This window comes from Phalacrocorax aristotelis, chromosome 2 (assembly GCF_949628215.1).
Source record: "Phalacrocorax aristotelis chromosome 2, bGulAri2.1, whole genome shotgun sequence".
NCBI classification, from domain to species: Eukaryota; Metazoa; Chordata; class Aves; order Suliformes; family Phalacrocoracidae; genus Phalacrocorax; species Phalacrocorax aristotelis.
The window spans coordinates 58,212,757-58,226,195 of record NC_134277.1 but is presented as its reverse complement, the minus strand read 5'-3'; the positions used below and the strand labels follow the sequence as shown (position 1 = coordinate 58,226,195).

The 13,439-nt window shown below is 43.6% G+C and overlaps 2 protein-coding genes across 15 annotated transcripts in view; one reads left to right on the top strand and one right to left on the bottom strand.

Moving 5' to 3' along the window:
- BLVRA (biliverdin reductase A) overlaps nucleotides 1-13,439 on the bottom strand; it is a 44,162-nt gene that overhangs the window by 23,957 nt on the left and 6,766 nt on the right. For 2 of the 10 annotated variants that reach the window (XM_075083726.1, XM_075083729.1), the window contains exons 1-2: nucleotides 7,367-7,927; nucleotides 665-807 (exon numbers count right to left, since the gene is read on the bottom strand). The exons of 1 other annotated variant lie outside the window; for it this stretch is intronic. Coding sequence is in view for 1 of the 9 variants with exons in the window: in XM_075083720.1 (XP_074939821.1) it covers nucleotides 11,852-11,911 (60 nt within the window). In the remaining 8 variants the exon portion in view is untranslated. Of the gene's footprint in view, nucleotides 1-664; nucleotides 808-7,366; nucleotides 8,057-8,583; nucleotides 8,831-11,851; nucleotides 12,776-13,439 lie in introns of those variants that run through there. 7 more of the 10 variants (XM_075083724.1, XM_075083723.1, XM_075083720.1 and 4 more) reach the window with 7 other exon arrangements.
- The window catches only part of COA1 (cytochrome c oxidase assembly factor 1), a 55,301-nt gene continuing 53,284 nt past the window's right edge, over nucleotides 11,423-13,439 (top strand). Inside the window, exon 1 of one of the 5 annotated variants that reach the window (XM_075083732.1) lies at nucleotides 11,423-11,546. The gene's annotated coding sequence lies outside the window, so the exon portion shown is untranslated. The remainder of the gene's footprint in view (nucleotides 11,547-13,439) is intronic. The other 4 variants (XM_075083736.1, XM_075083737.1, XM_075083739.1 and 1 more) reach the window with 4 other exon arrangements.

Sequence of the window (13,439 nt, the reverse complement as noted above, 5' to 3'; positions counted from 1 at the left end):
TCAATGAAAAGAAAATGTAAAAGTTTTTCGCTGTAAAATCATATTTCCCACAGTACTTCAACTGCACATTAGGTCCCATGCAAAGTTTTAGAAAGAGCAATGCTTTCTTTTTGTGTAACCAGATACCTTGCAAAACCAAACTCCACAAGTCCTGTTCCAATTCTTATGTCTAACCCCATCAAACCCTATGATTTCTACAAGCAGAGAGGTAGTTTTATATGCCAAGATGGCTAAACTACCCACTAGTTTTGATAGTTTTGATTAGCCTGTACAGTCATACAACTGAGCATGCCTAAACCTGAACCTTCAAGTGTGCCAACCTAGAGCCTGACACGCTTAGGCTTGACAAACAAAGAATGACCTATAAAATAGTTCCTGTTTAAAATTGTCAGCCTCTTTACAGATCTGCCGTCACCAAATTTAGTGTTCCAAAAAGTCTCAAAAAGGACCTAAAAAACAATTTGGGTCCAACTGTTGGAACCCAACGAGTTGGGTCCAACTGCAAGCAAAGCAGAAGATCCTACTTGGCTCAAGCCACTCCAACAACTGCTAATATTAAGAACATGTCTAAAGAGAAACAAATACATATTGCAACTTCCATATCCAGTATTCCCATCTTGCACATGGATGTGTAATGGATACAAAACTCATTAAAAATGATAACCTGACTTGATGGTTGGTCCACGCAATAACATTAGCTGGCAAAGGATACAAGATGAATTGTGCCAGTGTTGTAGGTTCTACATATTTTGGGACTGGTGAAGGTGCTGGCAGTGCCTAGGAAACTCATGACCTCCATGAAAATCTCTGTAAAAATAATAAAATAAATAAAATAATCTCTGTAAAAATTGGTGAACAGGCTTTAAAAAAGCCTTTACTTCTCATAATCTGCCTTTGGAGATGTGGAGCTTGAAGGTTTTAGCAAAGCTGAATGCCTTCCTAGAAGAGTATTTTAAATATACAACCTATTCAGAACCAGCATGGCCATGTCATCAGGACAAAACAACCAAGTACCACTCTCTTAATTTCCTCTGTGAAATGGATCTGCTTAATGTGGGCCAGTATTTTATTTACAACAACTGTGGCTGAACAAATCGATAAAATCCCGTCAAAGGCAGGATTGGCACAACCGCTTAACTAAAGCTGCTGCTACAAAGGTTCAGGAGCAGACTATACTCAGTCCACTGGATTTTTTCTGCAATATTTTGGTGAAGTGATTTAACAGTTACTGTTATAAGATAAGAACTTTGCCCCCTCCTCAAGTTCATGCCCTTAACTGTAACATCCCTTTAAGTAACCACAGAAGTCACTGAGTTCTGAAGAGACTGACTGTACTGAACCATCACCATCGTATGTTACCAATGGTAACATTAAAGATATTTCAAAATATAACAGCAATCCTGCTCATTACTTTATTCAGCCTTACAGGCTTTTAAAATACTGTGTAAATCCCTTCTTTCCTCCTTACCTTCTGCTAGCATAACTCAAAGTATCTGAGGTTCTGGGAAAGAAACCCACTGTATAAGACTAATTTCTATTATTTAAGTCATTCACATCACAGGCGTGACTGTGGCCTCAACACAAACTGGGTTTCAGACAAATATATCTTTTTTTTGTCATTAGAAATGAAAAACACAAAGCATCCTACATTAGTAGGATATTTCTAAGTTGTCACTATTTTATAGAAGCCTGCTTTAGCTATTGGACAATATATCTCTTGTTCTTCCCTCCCATGGTCACACTTGTGTAGATAAAGGCAGCAATGGAGCCTCAGCCGCTCAGAATACCTAACTGACGACTGTCTGCAATGATCTGTCCTCTGAGTCCACTTGCATCTATTGGCTTTGGTTAGGATTAAATTGAGTCCGAGAAAGAGCATAACAGTGTGGCTAAACGATGGCTTGTGAGCCAGACTTACAGGTCACAAGCCATTTGACTACACTTGCTTTCAGGCTGGATGGTTTTTCCTCCTGACCACACAGATTATAGTTCTGCAGTCTGGAATAGGAAAGTTTATTCCTGATAGGCATATAAGCAAAAATCAGGTGATGTAGGAGCTGGAAATTAAAAATAATAATAATGAGCACACTGTAAAGGAATGTACTTTGAACTTCTTTTTGGTAGAATGACAGAAGAGTTTGGGTAGGAAGGGACCTTTAATGATCATCTAGTCCACCCTCCCCCGCCATGGGTGTGATGCTTCCCTTTTTCCAGTCCCTGGGAACTTTGTCTGATTGCCATGACTCTTCAAATATGACGGAGAGTGACTTGGCAACTGCATCAGTTCTCCCTGTTCGTGATGATTCTCTTGATGAAAAAGGCCATCTCTGTCAGCACGGCAGTATTAGATCCCAAAGGCAAAAGATGAAGAGCGGAAGCCTCATTTAGTAGTCATTTAACCAAAAGAAACTTTATCTCCAGGGTATCAGCACCTTTATGCTTCCTTAGGAATTGATAACTTAGCAGCATCTAGGATAGAAGGACTTCCCCTCACATGTTTTAAAAACAGCAACATTATGTTTCTGATATTGCAGGACATTTGATGCTGGGAAGGTACCAGCCAATTGATGGGGATGGTGGTAAGCTGCAGTGGACCAGCAGTTTTTCTGAAAGGTGCTCTTTCAACCTGAGTATATGAACATAAGAAAACTGCTGATCTTGCATCTGAAAAAAAACAACTGCATCATGCATTTCCCTGGTGCAAAATTAGGCCTTCTTCAGAGACAGCAGGTAATAAAGACTCTGTTCTCCACCTCTGCCCTCTTGAGAAAGCTGCATCCTTTCTGGTGGAATCTTAACACAAAAACTGGGCTCAGAGCAGCCAAAGAATCACATTGACACATTACCTGCTTGGAGGGCAAGAGGATAAAGGACGTGAAGCTCTTCTCTCTCCTAAAACAGAGGACCAGCTGCCATCAATCCACTTAAGTCCTGTTTATATTATCATATAATACAGATATTTTTATGGTTCTTTTGCTGTGTTTTCATTGTGTCTATATTGCAAATATTACTATATCAGGTTGTAACCAGGACGTATCCATGAAGGACTGGGTGGGAAATACCTGTCAGAATACTGTTATTTTTAAGCAGTAAGCAGGGTCAGGCAAATGATGTGCTCATTTTAAAAAGATTTATTCAACAGCCCTTAGTCTTAAGGCCTCATTACAGATGCCAGGCGTGTAAGAATATACAGTATGTCTTACCTTTCTAAATACTGGGTAAGTACAAGGGCAGCTATTCCACTTTACTATGCAAGTAAGTAAATGTAAAATACATTTCATAATCAAAGTTTTGCTCTGCTGTTGCCATTTGAGAAGACTACAAAGTCCAAACAAAAAATGTGCTTCCCAGAGCAAACATTTCCAGCAGCCACCTGTACTGGTTATCTTGCCTTCTGGATGATGAACTTAAGACATCTTGGGGCTGTTTCTAACAGACTGTGCTCCAGGTTACTCAGACTGCAAATTCAAATACTCCATACTACTGTAAAAAATAGGCCTACTCTGTCTTACCTTAGACTCCAAGAATGAAAGTAGATGAAGCCCATGGTCATCTCCAAAGCCAGCAGTTTACTGCTCCAGTTTATAGCCTTATCACTTAACAGTGAATTGTCACCAGTACAGAACCTATCTTTATCCTTTCCTGCAAGTTCCTCACAGACTTTTGCCACTAGAGAATCATAGCTTTAGAATAAGCAGAAGTCAGGACTTAATTTTGCTACTCCATCCAAACTTTATGAACCTGATTTAATGGGGACAAAAAAATCTCAGCCCTTCGTATATTTTTATCTGCCACCAAGACTAAACCTAAAGAGATCTATACCAACACACCAATCCCACTTCCAGCCACACACAGGTGTGCTATTCCTGAGACAAATTGGCAAATTACTCCAAAGAGAAGTATAAGCAACCACCACGGTCTCCAAATTCATCACCAAATAAGACTAACCAGTCTCCTGCTGCTAATCTGTGTCAGAGCCTGTAAAAGACAGTAAATACTGACTAAGGGCTGTTCTCCCTAGCAACAGAAAGGTTCACAAAGCTTTACAGCTTGTAGCATAGCTAAAAAACATCCATGGCTTTTCAGCTAGAATGACTGTGGTCTCAACTTTTCCCCTCACATCCTGTACTGCTTCTTTCTCTTATTTAGGGATTATGGGATTTTTTAATAACTCCATATTCTTTCTGGCAGCTTTCCTCTCCTCTCATTCACAGAACAAAGCTAATGAGAAGACAGCAAAGTTCCCTTTCTGCCTACACGTTTTACTAAGGGGGAAAGCTTATAAACACAGTAACATTACTTGAGCCATGAGAACGGCTTGCTTTATTAACCAGTGTACTGCAGCCTTTAGTTTATCATCTAGGATAGTTACTATAATATAACAGGAATGCTAGTTGCCCCAAACAGGGTCTTTCTAACTGGTTTATAATGCTATACTAAGAAGAAAGAAGGAGGAAAATAAAAGGAGAAACTTCTTTTATGCTAACTGTTGAACTCATGTTGTTAAAGTGGTAGATTGCACTCATCTGGAATAACAGGATTAGCAAATGCATTTCATTATCTTTCCCAGTCAGGTGTGTTTTCTGCAATGCTTTCTCATTAGCACAGCAGAGCTCTGTCTAGGTTGCAAACATTAGGGAAGGCTTAAGTTCAGTTAAACAAAATGCTAAAGCTCTTTTTGCGTAGTTAGAGAAGAAACAGGACAAAATAGATTTACATTTTTATCACAGTTGCACTTAAAGTTTCAAGAGGTAGTCCCAAGAGTTTGGCCTTACATGCCTAAGAACACTTTCCATGGTTCAAGGCTAACTTCAGAGGGAAGGGACAGGCCCCCAGCAACCTTTGTTTTAATAAGTTACAAGAGGGCGCGTACATATTTTTTTTTTTTTTACTACAGGATGAAGCTGCTAAACGCCCTGGCTTTCAGACTGTTTTTCTTCCCTAAGCTCCATTCCCTCCCCTGTCAGTGTAGTAACCTTTTTGATGCCTTGCTTAATGAAGTGCAGTACAAGCATAGTATAAAATCTTTTACTACACTGTGCACTACTCGCAAGCTTCAGAAAAATCTACCTTTGCCTGAAAATTAGAGGTGAATGAGTTATTCCCAGTCCTGCATATGTTGATGTTGCTGTACCACCATGTCAAACACAGGAACTCTTTTCCTGGAGAGTTATTCTCCCACAGCAAACACCACTTTATCACATCTATGCAAGCTCTTTCTGTTAGTTTCTCTACTTCTTTCCAGTTTTCATTTGTTTTTATCTCCTGTTGTGTGGCTGGTGCTTAGCTAGTCAAGGATGGCAGCACAGACAGAGCTTCAATGGACCACACCAGTGGTAACGGAAAACACCCACTGAAGCTTCCTACAACAAATTTGCACAACATACAGTGCAATATCCTCTCTACAAGCCATATGAAGCTGAGGTGACTTCAGAGTCATCATTAAAAAGCAAAAATGCCAATGTGCATTCCACTCCTGCATGTTACTTAAGTCCTGACACCCAAGTGCAAGATGGGAAGTGAGTCCAGTTTTAATTCAAAAACTGATCAGTTAATTTTTCCATTCATCTTCACTGGTTTTGACAAGGATGGTTCATTTTTAGTGCGGGGATCAAAGCGGCCCTTTTCTCATCCTGTTATCATCTGCTGAGCTTCTTTTTCAAAGTCTGTGGATGCAGCAGACATTCTTAATTTAAAAAAAAAGTTTGGCTCTTTGATGCTTAAAATAGAGTCTCTCAGAGCTGAATGTGTTGGTCTTTTGGGGTTCTTGGGGTATTTTTTTGGGGGGGTGGGGCATGGGTGTTGAAACATCCAGTTAGAACTACAATTTGGACAATAATGAGGACACTAAAAATAAGGAGTTGAAAACTACAAAGATTGATTCTCCTTTTTAGCTCTACAAAATAAGCACTGCCATTCCCTTAAGGATAATACAAACCATACTTCATTGACTTAAACTCCAGTTGCTCTAAAAGAGTACTCAATTCACTGCCTAAAGAAACTGTGGGGTTGGTATTAGAAAAAAATGTTGACAATGTGCATGTAAACTAGGAGGACAAGTCCAGAATCATCAGCCTTCCTGTATAAGAGAAGTTCCCTGATCCAACAGTAAGAATCATATTAATGATTAATATTTTACTATCAATCATTGAATATAAGTTGTGTGCACTGCTTGTGACAATAGTTTTTAGTAAGACTTTAACTAAGGCTTTCTTATACATGCTGAAAATAATTTTAAATATTTACCTATTCCTCTATTTTGTGAAGATTAAACTTCAAGTTGGATTTATATTATTGAAACAGATTTGTCTTTATTTTCCCATTCATCAACACAAATGACAGAAAGATGCTCAAACACTATGTCATTGATTTTTGGCACAATGTCATTCTGTGTTCACATCTGTAATAAGAGAACCAACAGCTGAACGACTATCGTCACTCCAAGAAAATCAATTTGGCAAGCCAATGCAAGGAGTGTGATAAAAATGATTTCACACAAAATCACTTCAATAAACTGTTACCCTAATTAACACTAGCTTGATTTTTTTTGAACAAGCTCCAACAAGCTCTGCACGATGCCAGGAGAGTTATATAAAAGCTGAGCATGGCTTTTCTCTGGGTGTAGTCTGAGCCTTGATGCATATTTTTTAAAGATAGTTAGAGATGAATGGTAGCTGTGACCAGAGCATAAAGTAATTATTAATAGTGGGTGTGTTTTACACATGGATTCTGTACTGTATCTGAGAACCTAAGAACCACCTTTCTCCCACCAAAGGCTGACTGGAACATGGCCCCAGCACGCTCCTTTACAGAAAGAAAATATACTCATCTCCACTTTACACACGAGTAAACTGAGGTACAGCAAGGTTAATGGTTTGCTGTTTCAGAAGTGGGTGTCAAACACCTGCAGTAAACATGGATTTTAAAAAGATTTGGAGGAAGCTCAGCACTTCTAAAAAATAAGCCCAGAAGCCACTTTGTAGGCAAGGTTTTAAATGACCTCTCACACCCTCACCATGCAGTTATCTGGCCACCCGATGATGCTACTTGGCTACTTCCACATCATTTACAAGCTAATACTCTGTTTCGCTGCACCTTAGGCATTCTTCCAAACAAAGGGCTCTTCTCTTTCTTCTTTCTCTCTTCCCCCCCCCTCCCGGAGTGTTGGTCTCTCCCCTCTAGTGTGGTGGGTGTCTTTGGGGCAGATAGGGCAACGTGACTTGCAGGACTCCCCCACTCCTTCGCAACCGAGGGGGAAGGCTGGTGGCAAGCAGTCTCGGGACGGGTGGAGATGGGGGTCAGAAGGCGAAAGCGGTGCTTTCAAATCCTAGTTACAGTTAGCAGGGATTAAGTAATAGTCACTAACCTCTTCAGCTCACAGAGGAGAAACGTGATCCTGTTTAGTTCTTCGCTCCCTGTAGCTCCTTCTTATACAACACTCTGCAGCTCCGGCACATCAATGCACCGCTCGCCCTGTTGCTATCATTGCAGCAACACCCCCTTGGCCAGGAATCCAATAAGGACACTATAGGGGCGGGCTATAACCAGAAGCAGCTGCAGCAGGAGAAAGGCTGGCAGAGGCACTGAGGCTGGGAGCTTTCACCTAGAAAACACCAAGAAGGCTGCACGTGGCTAGCAAGGGGCTGACAGCTCCCTGGGCACCTGTGCAAGACCCCGGTTAAGCCCACGCAGCGGTCACCCCCGTCAGGCACTACCCAGTGCCCAGTCATGCAGTGGCTTGCAGATGCTGGTACATCAGCAGCGTTCATGTCTGTGCAGCTGCATCCGCAGGGTGCGGGCTGCAGGCTGAGTCCGTGCTCAGGAAATTGGGAGTTTCAGCAGTACCAAGCAGAAAATAAATCATTCCGTGCCTAACTTCCCCCAAGCAGAGAGTGTACAGAAAGCAGCCACTAGGACAGCCCAGGCCAGGTGTGACACAAGTTCATACTCAAGACTTTGTCTCTCTACGTGCAGAAATTGCTTCCTGGCTAACTACATACTGTGCTTAAGTGCCAGCTTTTCCTTGGAGAGCCACTTTTTACCCAGATCTTACTCCCAGCCTCTTTACTTGCTGTCGCTTATCTACACACAACAGGACTTTCAGCTGCTTGGATAAAAGCCTAGGAGGGTGCAGCTATGTTCCCCCAGGCCAGTAGGCAATAAACAGCCTGATGGTCTGAATTCCACAGATCATTCTATACCATGCTAATATTGGCCATTCACAGACTATGATAGAACCTAAAACTGTGTCACATTGGGACTACAAGTACAAAGGATCAAATGCTGTACTCATTCACCTCAGATGTAAAGTAGAAATAACTCTGCAGAAATCACTTTTTTTTTTTTTTTTTACACCCGAGTGGGTTCAATTCAACCTGTTTCTGGCAAATCTTGGGGCATGCTATGTGTAAGCAGTTATACTGTAAGTAGTCTGTCTTCTTCCTATAAAACTTAAAAATTCAATGCAGCTCTAGATTCCTTAAATTTTTTATTCTGAAATTCTGCAGGTTGGGACTGTAAGAGTGACACACCTTTCCTTCCTTCTTTCCCCACTCATTTCTTCTGACCAGTTAACTTACTCACCAGCAAGACTTCAGGAACTCGCTTGGCCTCCTCCCACTACATCTGCTTTTCCAGAGTCACATTTTCTGAGCCAGTTATGGAGTTTTAACTTGTACAAAACTTCCGTGGTCTAATATGACCTTGTCTGGACATGGGGTGTATACTGATATTGTTATGCTGGATGTTGCGAATACGTCACAGGATGTTTCAAAATTCTTTCCTTCCCTTCTAAAACCCTTCTAAAACATGTATTACCACAGGCTAAAGCACAGATCCACGTATCAGCAGCTCTAATTACAGTCATTATGTAACTGCAATAGGAGGAGCTCCAGAGAGTAACTTAAGAGTTACATACCAGACTATTGAGCAGGAAGTTTCAAGTCCATCAAAGAATGAATGAAGGTCTGCAACATGCATGTGGCATTGCACAAAGGAAGATTGGCAGACCAGGAGGTGCGGCATTTAAAGATATACATCATGAGTTCAACATATGGGACTACTAATGACTGGCACGGGCCTGTATGCTTAGCATAAAATAATGAATCAATTAGTACATGATAGGAAACCATAATGAATAGCAGAACAGATGAAAGAATGCATATGGGAGTGATCAGAGGCAGATGTAACTCAGAGTCTTTGGATTCAGTAACAGTGCTCACATTTGTACAGCCACGTGTTCTACAGGATGCAGGACCAGTCCAACCTCACAAGTAACCTTGTAAAAAAGTTGAAAAAAACCTACTTTCCAGATGGATCAGCTCCCAAAACCAGGTGGGAGTGGCAACATGCAGCCAAAGAGGAGGGCACAACTGCCTCTTTCCACCATACTGTGGAGTTAGGTTTTCTTAAACCAGTCAGGTAACTCCTTGCTGTTTGATCCCGGTATACAGCCTCCAACTCGCTCTGCCATAGGTTTGTTTATTTATTCAGGTAGCTAGATAACAAACCCAATGTTTAACTGAACTCCAGACCTGGTCAAGATTGAGGGGGCAGGGGTAGTGGTTCCTCCAGAGGTGGAATGAGACATGGCCTCTGGAGGAGCTGTTTGTGGCCATGAGATGAGTCGCTGGCATGGCAAGAGAAGCTGAAGTCCCTAGGGTGGTGACAGTGGGCAGGGGGAAACACCAACCTTGGATGAAGCAGCAGCAAACAGTCCCCAGTGGGGACGTAGCTCTCTTGGTGTATCAATGTCTTACACAGTCTGTTTCTCTTTCCATATGGAAATAGCAGAGAGGGTATCTATAAATAACGAGTACCTTTCAATACCAATAAAACTTCACCAAAATTGGATGGATATTATATAGCTTTCATCATTGCAAAATTACAAGGAGAAGGCCTGCAGGAATAATTAGGCCGACACAGGCATAGCTGAGAACCGTAGACAAGCTTTTGGCACAAAAGCTTCTTTAGGTCTGAAACATATGAAATAAGATTTTTCAGAGAGTAATTAGGTACGTAGGAGTCAGACCACCCCTGAAGGTAAAGGCAACCGATTCCCACAAAGAAGGGATGTTAGTGGAAAGGCAGGAGGGGAAAAAGAGAAGTTAAAAAACCTGCTGCTTTGCATACAAAACAGCCTCTTAACAGGACTTCTTAGGAGCGTAGGAAGAGTTCCCACTAGGCTGGGCCACCCACTCCCTTTTTTGTTCTGTATTTCTCATTGTTTACTTTCTGGTCATATCTGCACATCATTTAGTTCTGCTTGTTGTCTTTCCACGCCACGTTTGTCCCCACTCTCACCTTCCACAGTCCCACAAGTGTTACAAGTCCTAGCAAGCAGATGTATTAATTAACTTCAGCTACAACCTAGCAACCTTTCACTTCTCAATTATTTTGTCAGGAACAACTTAGCAATGCAAAACGATGTAATCATCATTCTGATGATAGGACCACTAGAAGCCCTCCATGGGATCAAACAGTTTTATTTGGGAGAATTCAATAGCAGATAATATTCCACTAAATCACAATGGTAAGCCAAAAAGTGTAAATATGAAGCTGAAAATTACTTGGATAAGAGAACAAACTGACTTGGCAACAGCCGTAAGAAGAATGCTTGGTTCAACTCCTCAGCCAGGAAGTGCATACCACAAATATCAAAGCAGGTATGATGCACTAAGAAACAGCAGCAGAACGCACTATGAAATTATTGGTACACTCATCATTTCATTTCAGATGAATCAAAACTGGGAGCCAAGGCTCAGGATCCTGCAATCTAGCAGTGCTCACACATGCTTTGTGAATGCTACAGCGTAAGTGCTGAGCTCAGTGAGAGCTCTGGACATCCTGCTTAAAAAAACTCTGAGGGGCATCAGCTTACGTAGTATAATGATGAGGGATAAATTTGGAAAGATAAGCTAAAGATAGCAGTAATTAGGTTGAATATGCATATCGGTGTATGGAACCAGGTCATCAGATTAGATCCAGAGGGTTTCATTTGGGAATTGCTGGAAAGACGCTTAAAGAAATTGTTGGGTTTTTCGATTTTATTTTAATGCATAAGGGTGCTTTTATGGCGTCCCTCGGTTTGGGACTTGAGCTGGAAAAATAATAAAGCACTCCAAAAGAGAGCGGACCTCAGGACAAGGCAGCAAGGTCAGGTGTGTTTTGGATTACCAGTACGGAGCGGACGGGAATTGGGTCACGGGGAGGCTGCACCGTGGCGGGGCAGCGGGCTGGAGACCCCGGCTGTCTCTTCACCGCTTTCCTCCCAACCCATCCCCGCAGCCGGGGCCGCCGTTGCCGGACAGCCGCCACCTCCGGCGAAGAGGAGGCGGCGCAGACCGAGCAAACCCCCAACCCTGCTCCCGAAGAGTGGGACCCTCACAAAACACCCCGGGCTTTAGCCACGGGCGGGCCCAGCGCCGCCGCCACCGCTCGCAGCGCCGCCCGGCAGCGCCCCCTGCCGCGCCCCGCCGGCACCGCAGGCCGCGGCAATGGCGGCCCCCACGGCCCACGCGTGAGTCCTTCTGGCGACCGCTACTGCCGTGAGTGGGGAGGGGCAGCCAAGCCTGGGGCGCGGTTACAGCCCTTAGGACGGGGCCCCGCCGCCCCCCTCCCCGCGCCGGGCGGGCGGCGCGGCACCGCAGCGAACCCGCGTCCGTCCGTCCAGCGGCGGGCTCGGCGCTGCACAAAATGGCTGCCGCCGGGCGGGAGGAGGCTGTGGGGCAGTCGGGGCCCCACGGGGGGGGCGGGAAGCGGGCGCGGGGAGGGGTTGCACCAGGGGAGATCGCGCGGGGCTCCGGCGGCTCTGTGAAGGGCCGCGTGACTGTGGAGAGCAGCAGACACTTACGGAGGTGCTAGGGGTGTCAACAGAGGCGCTAACCGGGCGGCATCGCGGTGGGGAAGCCATGCAGCAGGGTGGCCACAGGCCTGCTAAGCGAGCAGTCTTAGACCCGTAAGAGGATGGAGTGCAGTAATTATACACACATCATCTCGCAGTGTGATCACCAGGACTGTGTTGATGGTAATTGCACTTTAAATATACCTCACCAAATGATGTGAGGCAAATTTATCTAGCAAGCTACAAAGCCTGATACACAGAAAATATTCAAGCTGCTGTAAAGACCTGCCCCTCTAACGCTGGTTTCACCCACTTAAATATAATTTCCAGGGGTGATGCTGCCCAAGGGAGCACTGCCAGCTCCCATGCGGGTGGGTTTGAGATGGAGGAGGCATGGGGTGTCATCGCGTCTGCCCTGTGGCCAACAGGCACAGAGGGCTGTGGCAGATAACATCCCTGGGGCTGAGGTACAGTTTAAAACAGGCCCACACCCACAGTACTCTGCACTGTGGAAAACCCAGTGGCAGAAGCACAGCTAGCGGAAATTGGAAGAAGGGGAAGTCAGTTGGAGAAACTCATCCACAGAGTAAGAAAACTACAGTCAGATTTGCTTCAGGTGCAACTTGAGAAGTGATCAAGTTGTCCAGAGCATGTTTACTATTCTTACACTGCAAAGAAGAGGGATTGCTACGTTTCTTTCTCGAAAAATTGAAACTATCCATTTTAAGACTAATCACTAAACCAGGCAAGCTTTTCCCTGTCCCTTCTTATTGGTGAGGCTAGTTCCTCCTGCTTCCCAGCCTTGTTGGTTTTGACTCAAAACAATTTCTGCTGATTCGCATGAGCTCTTGAAGTGCAAGGAGAGAGCACGTAGCATGAGGTATAACAGTGGGCTGGATTGCTCCTTTTAGACCCAGTTTCTGATAAACTGAAGTGTAGAAACAACAAAAAAAAACCCAAACAAACAAACAAAAAACCTAAAAAAACCCCAAAGAAAAAACCCCAAACGAATTAAAAAAAAGAGCCTCCCCGTTAGGCCAGCCTCACTGGCTGGAGTAATAGCAGGCTGTGACAGCAAGATGGCCCTGTTCCACTGCTCAGCTGTACATCGTGCTGTACCTCTTACATCAGGTTTAGGCATCAGTTGGCTTTTTGAAAGTTGGTTTTCCAGTGCACCACAGCTTTCTGGACATGGCATGCACTGCACCTGCACAGCCCTGCAGAAGGGAGGGAAAAGGGGCATGACCACCCTTTCCAGCAGCAACTCACAGCTGCACTTAAATGCAGTGTTAAACAGCTCCTGCTCTTTGTTCTGAGTCTAAGTTTTGACTCAAATTTGAGCAGTAAACTGATGTTTCATATCATCAGTAGCCCATGTTAAGGGTTCTCATGTTGACTGGGGGGTGGAAGAGAAAGATGTGTGCATACTGACAGATAACAAAATATTGCCATTCTAGCAGCTTAGAGCCTAGAGACTGTTGTTAAGACTTGACAATAATTGCTGCCCTCACTATCTCAACATAATAATTTAAGGTGCTGAAGTATCCAAAATAAGCCAAATTTGAGAAACATAAAGTGCAAAGAAAAGTTATCTTAA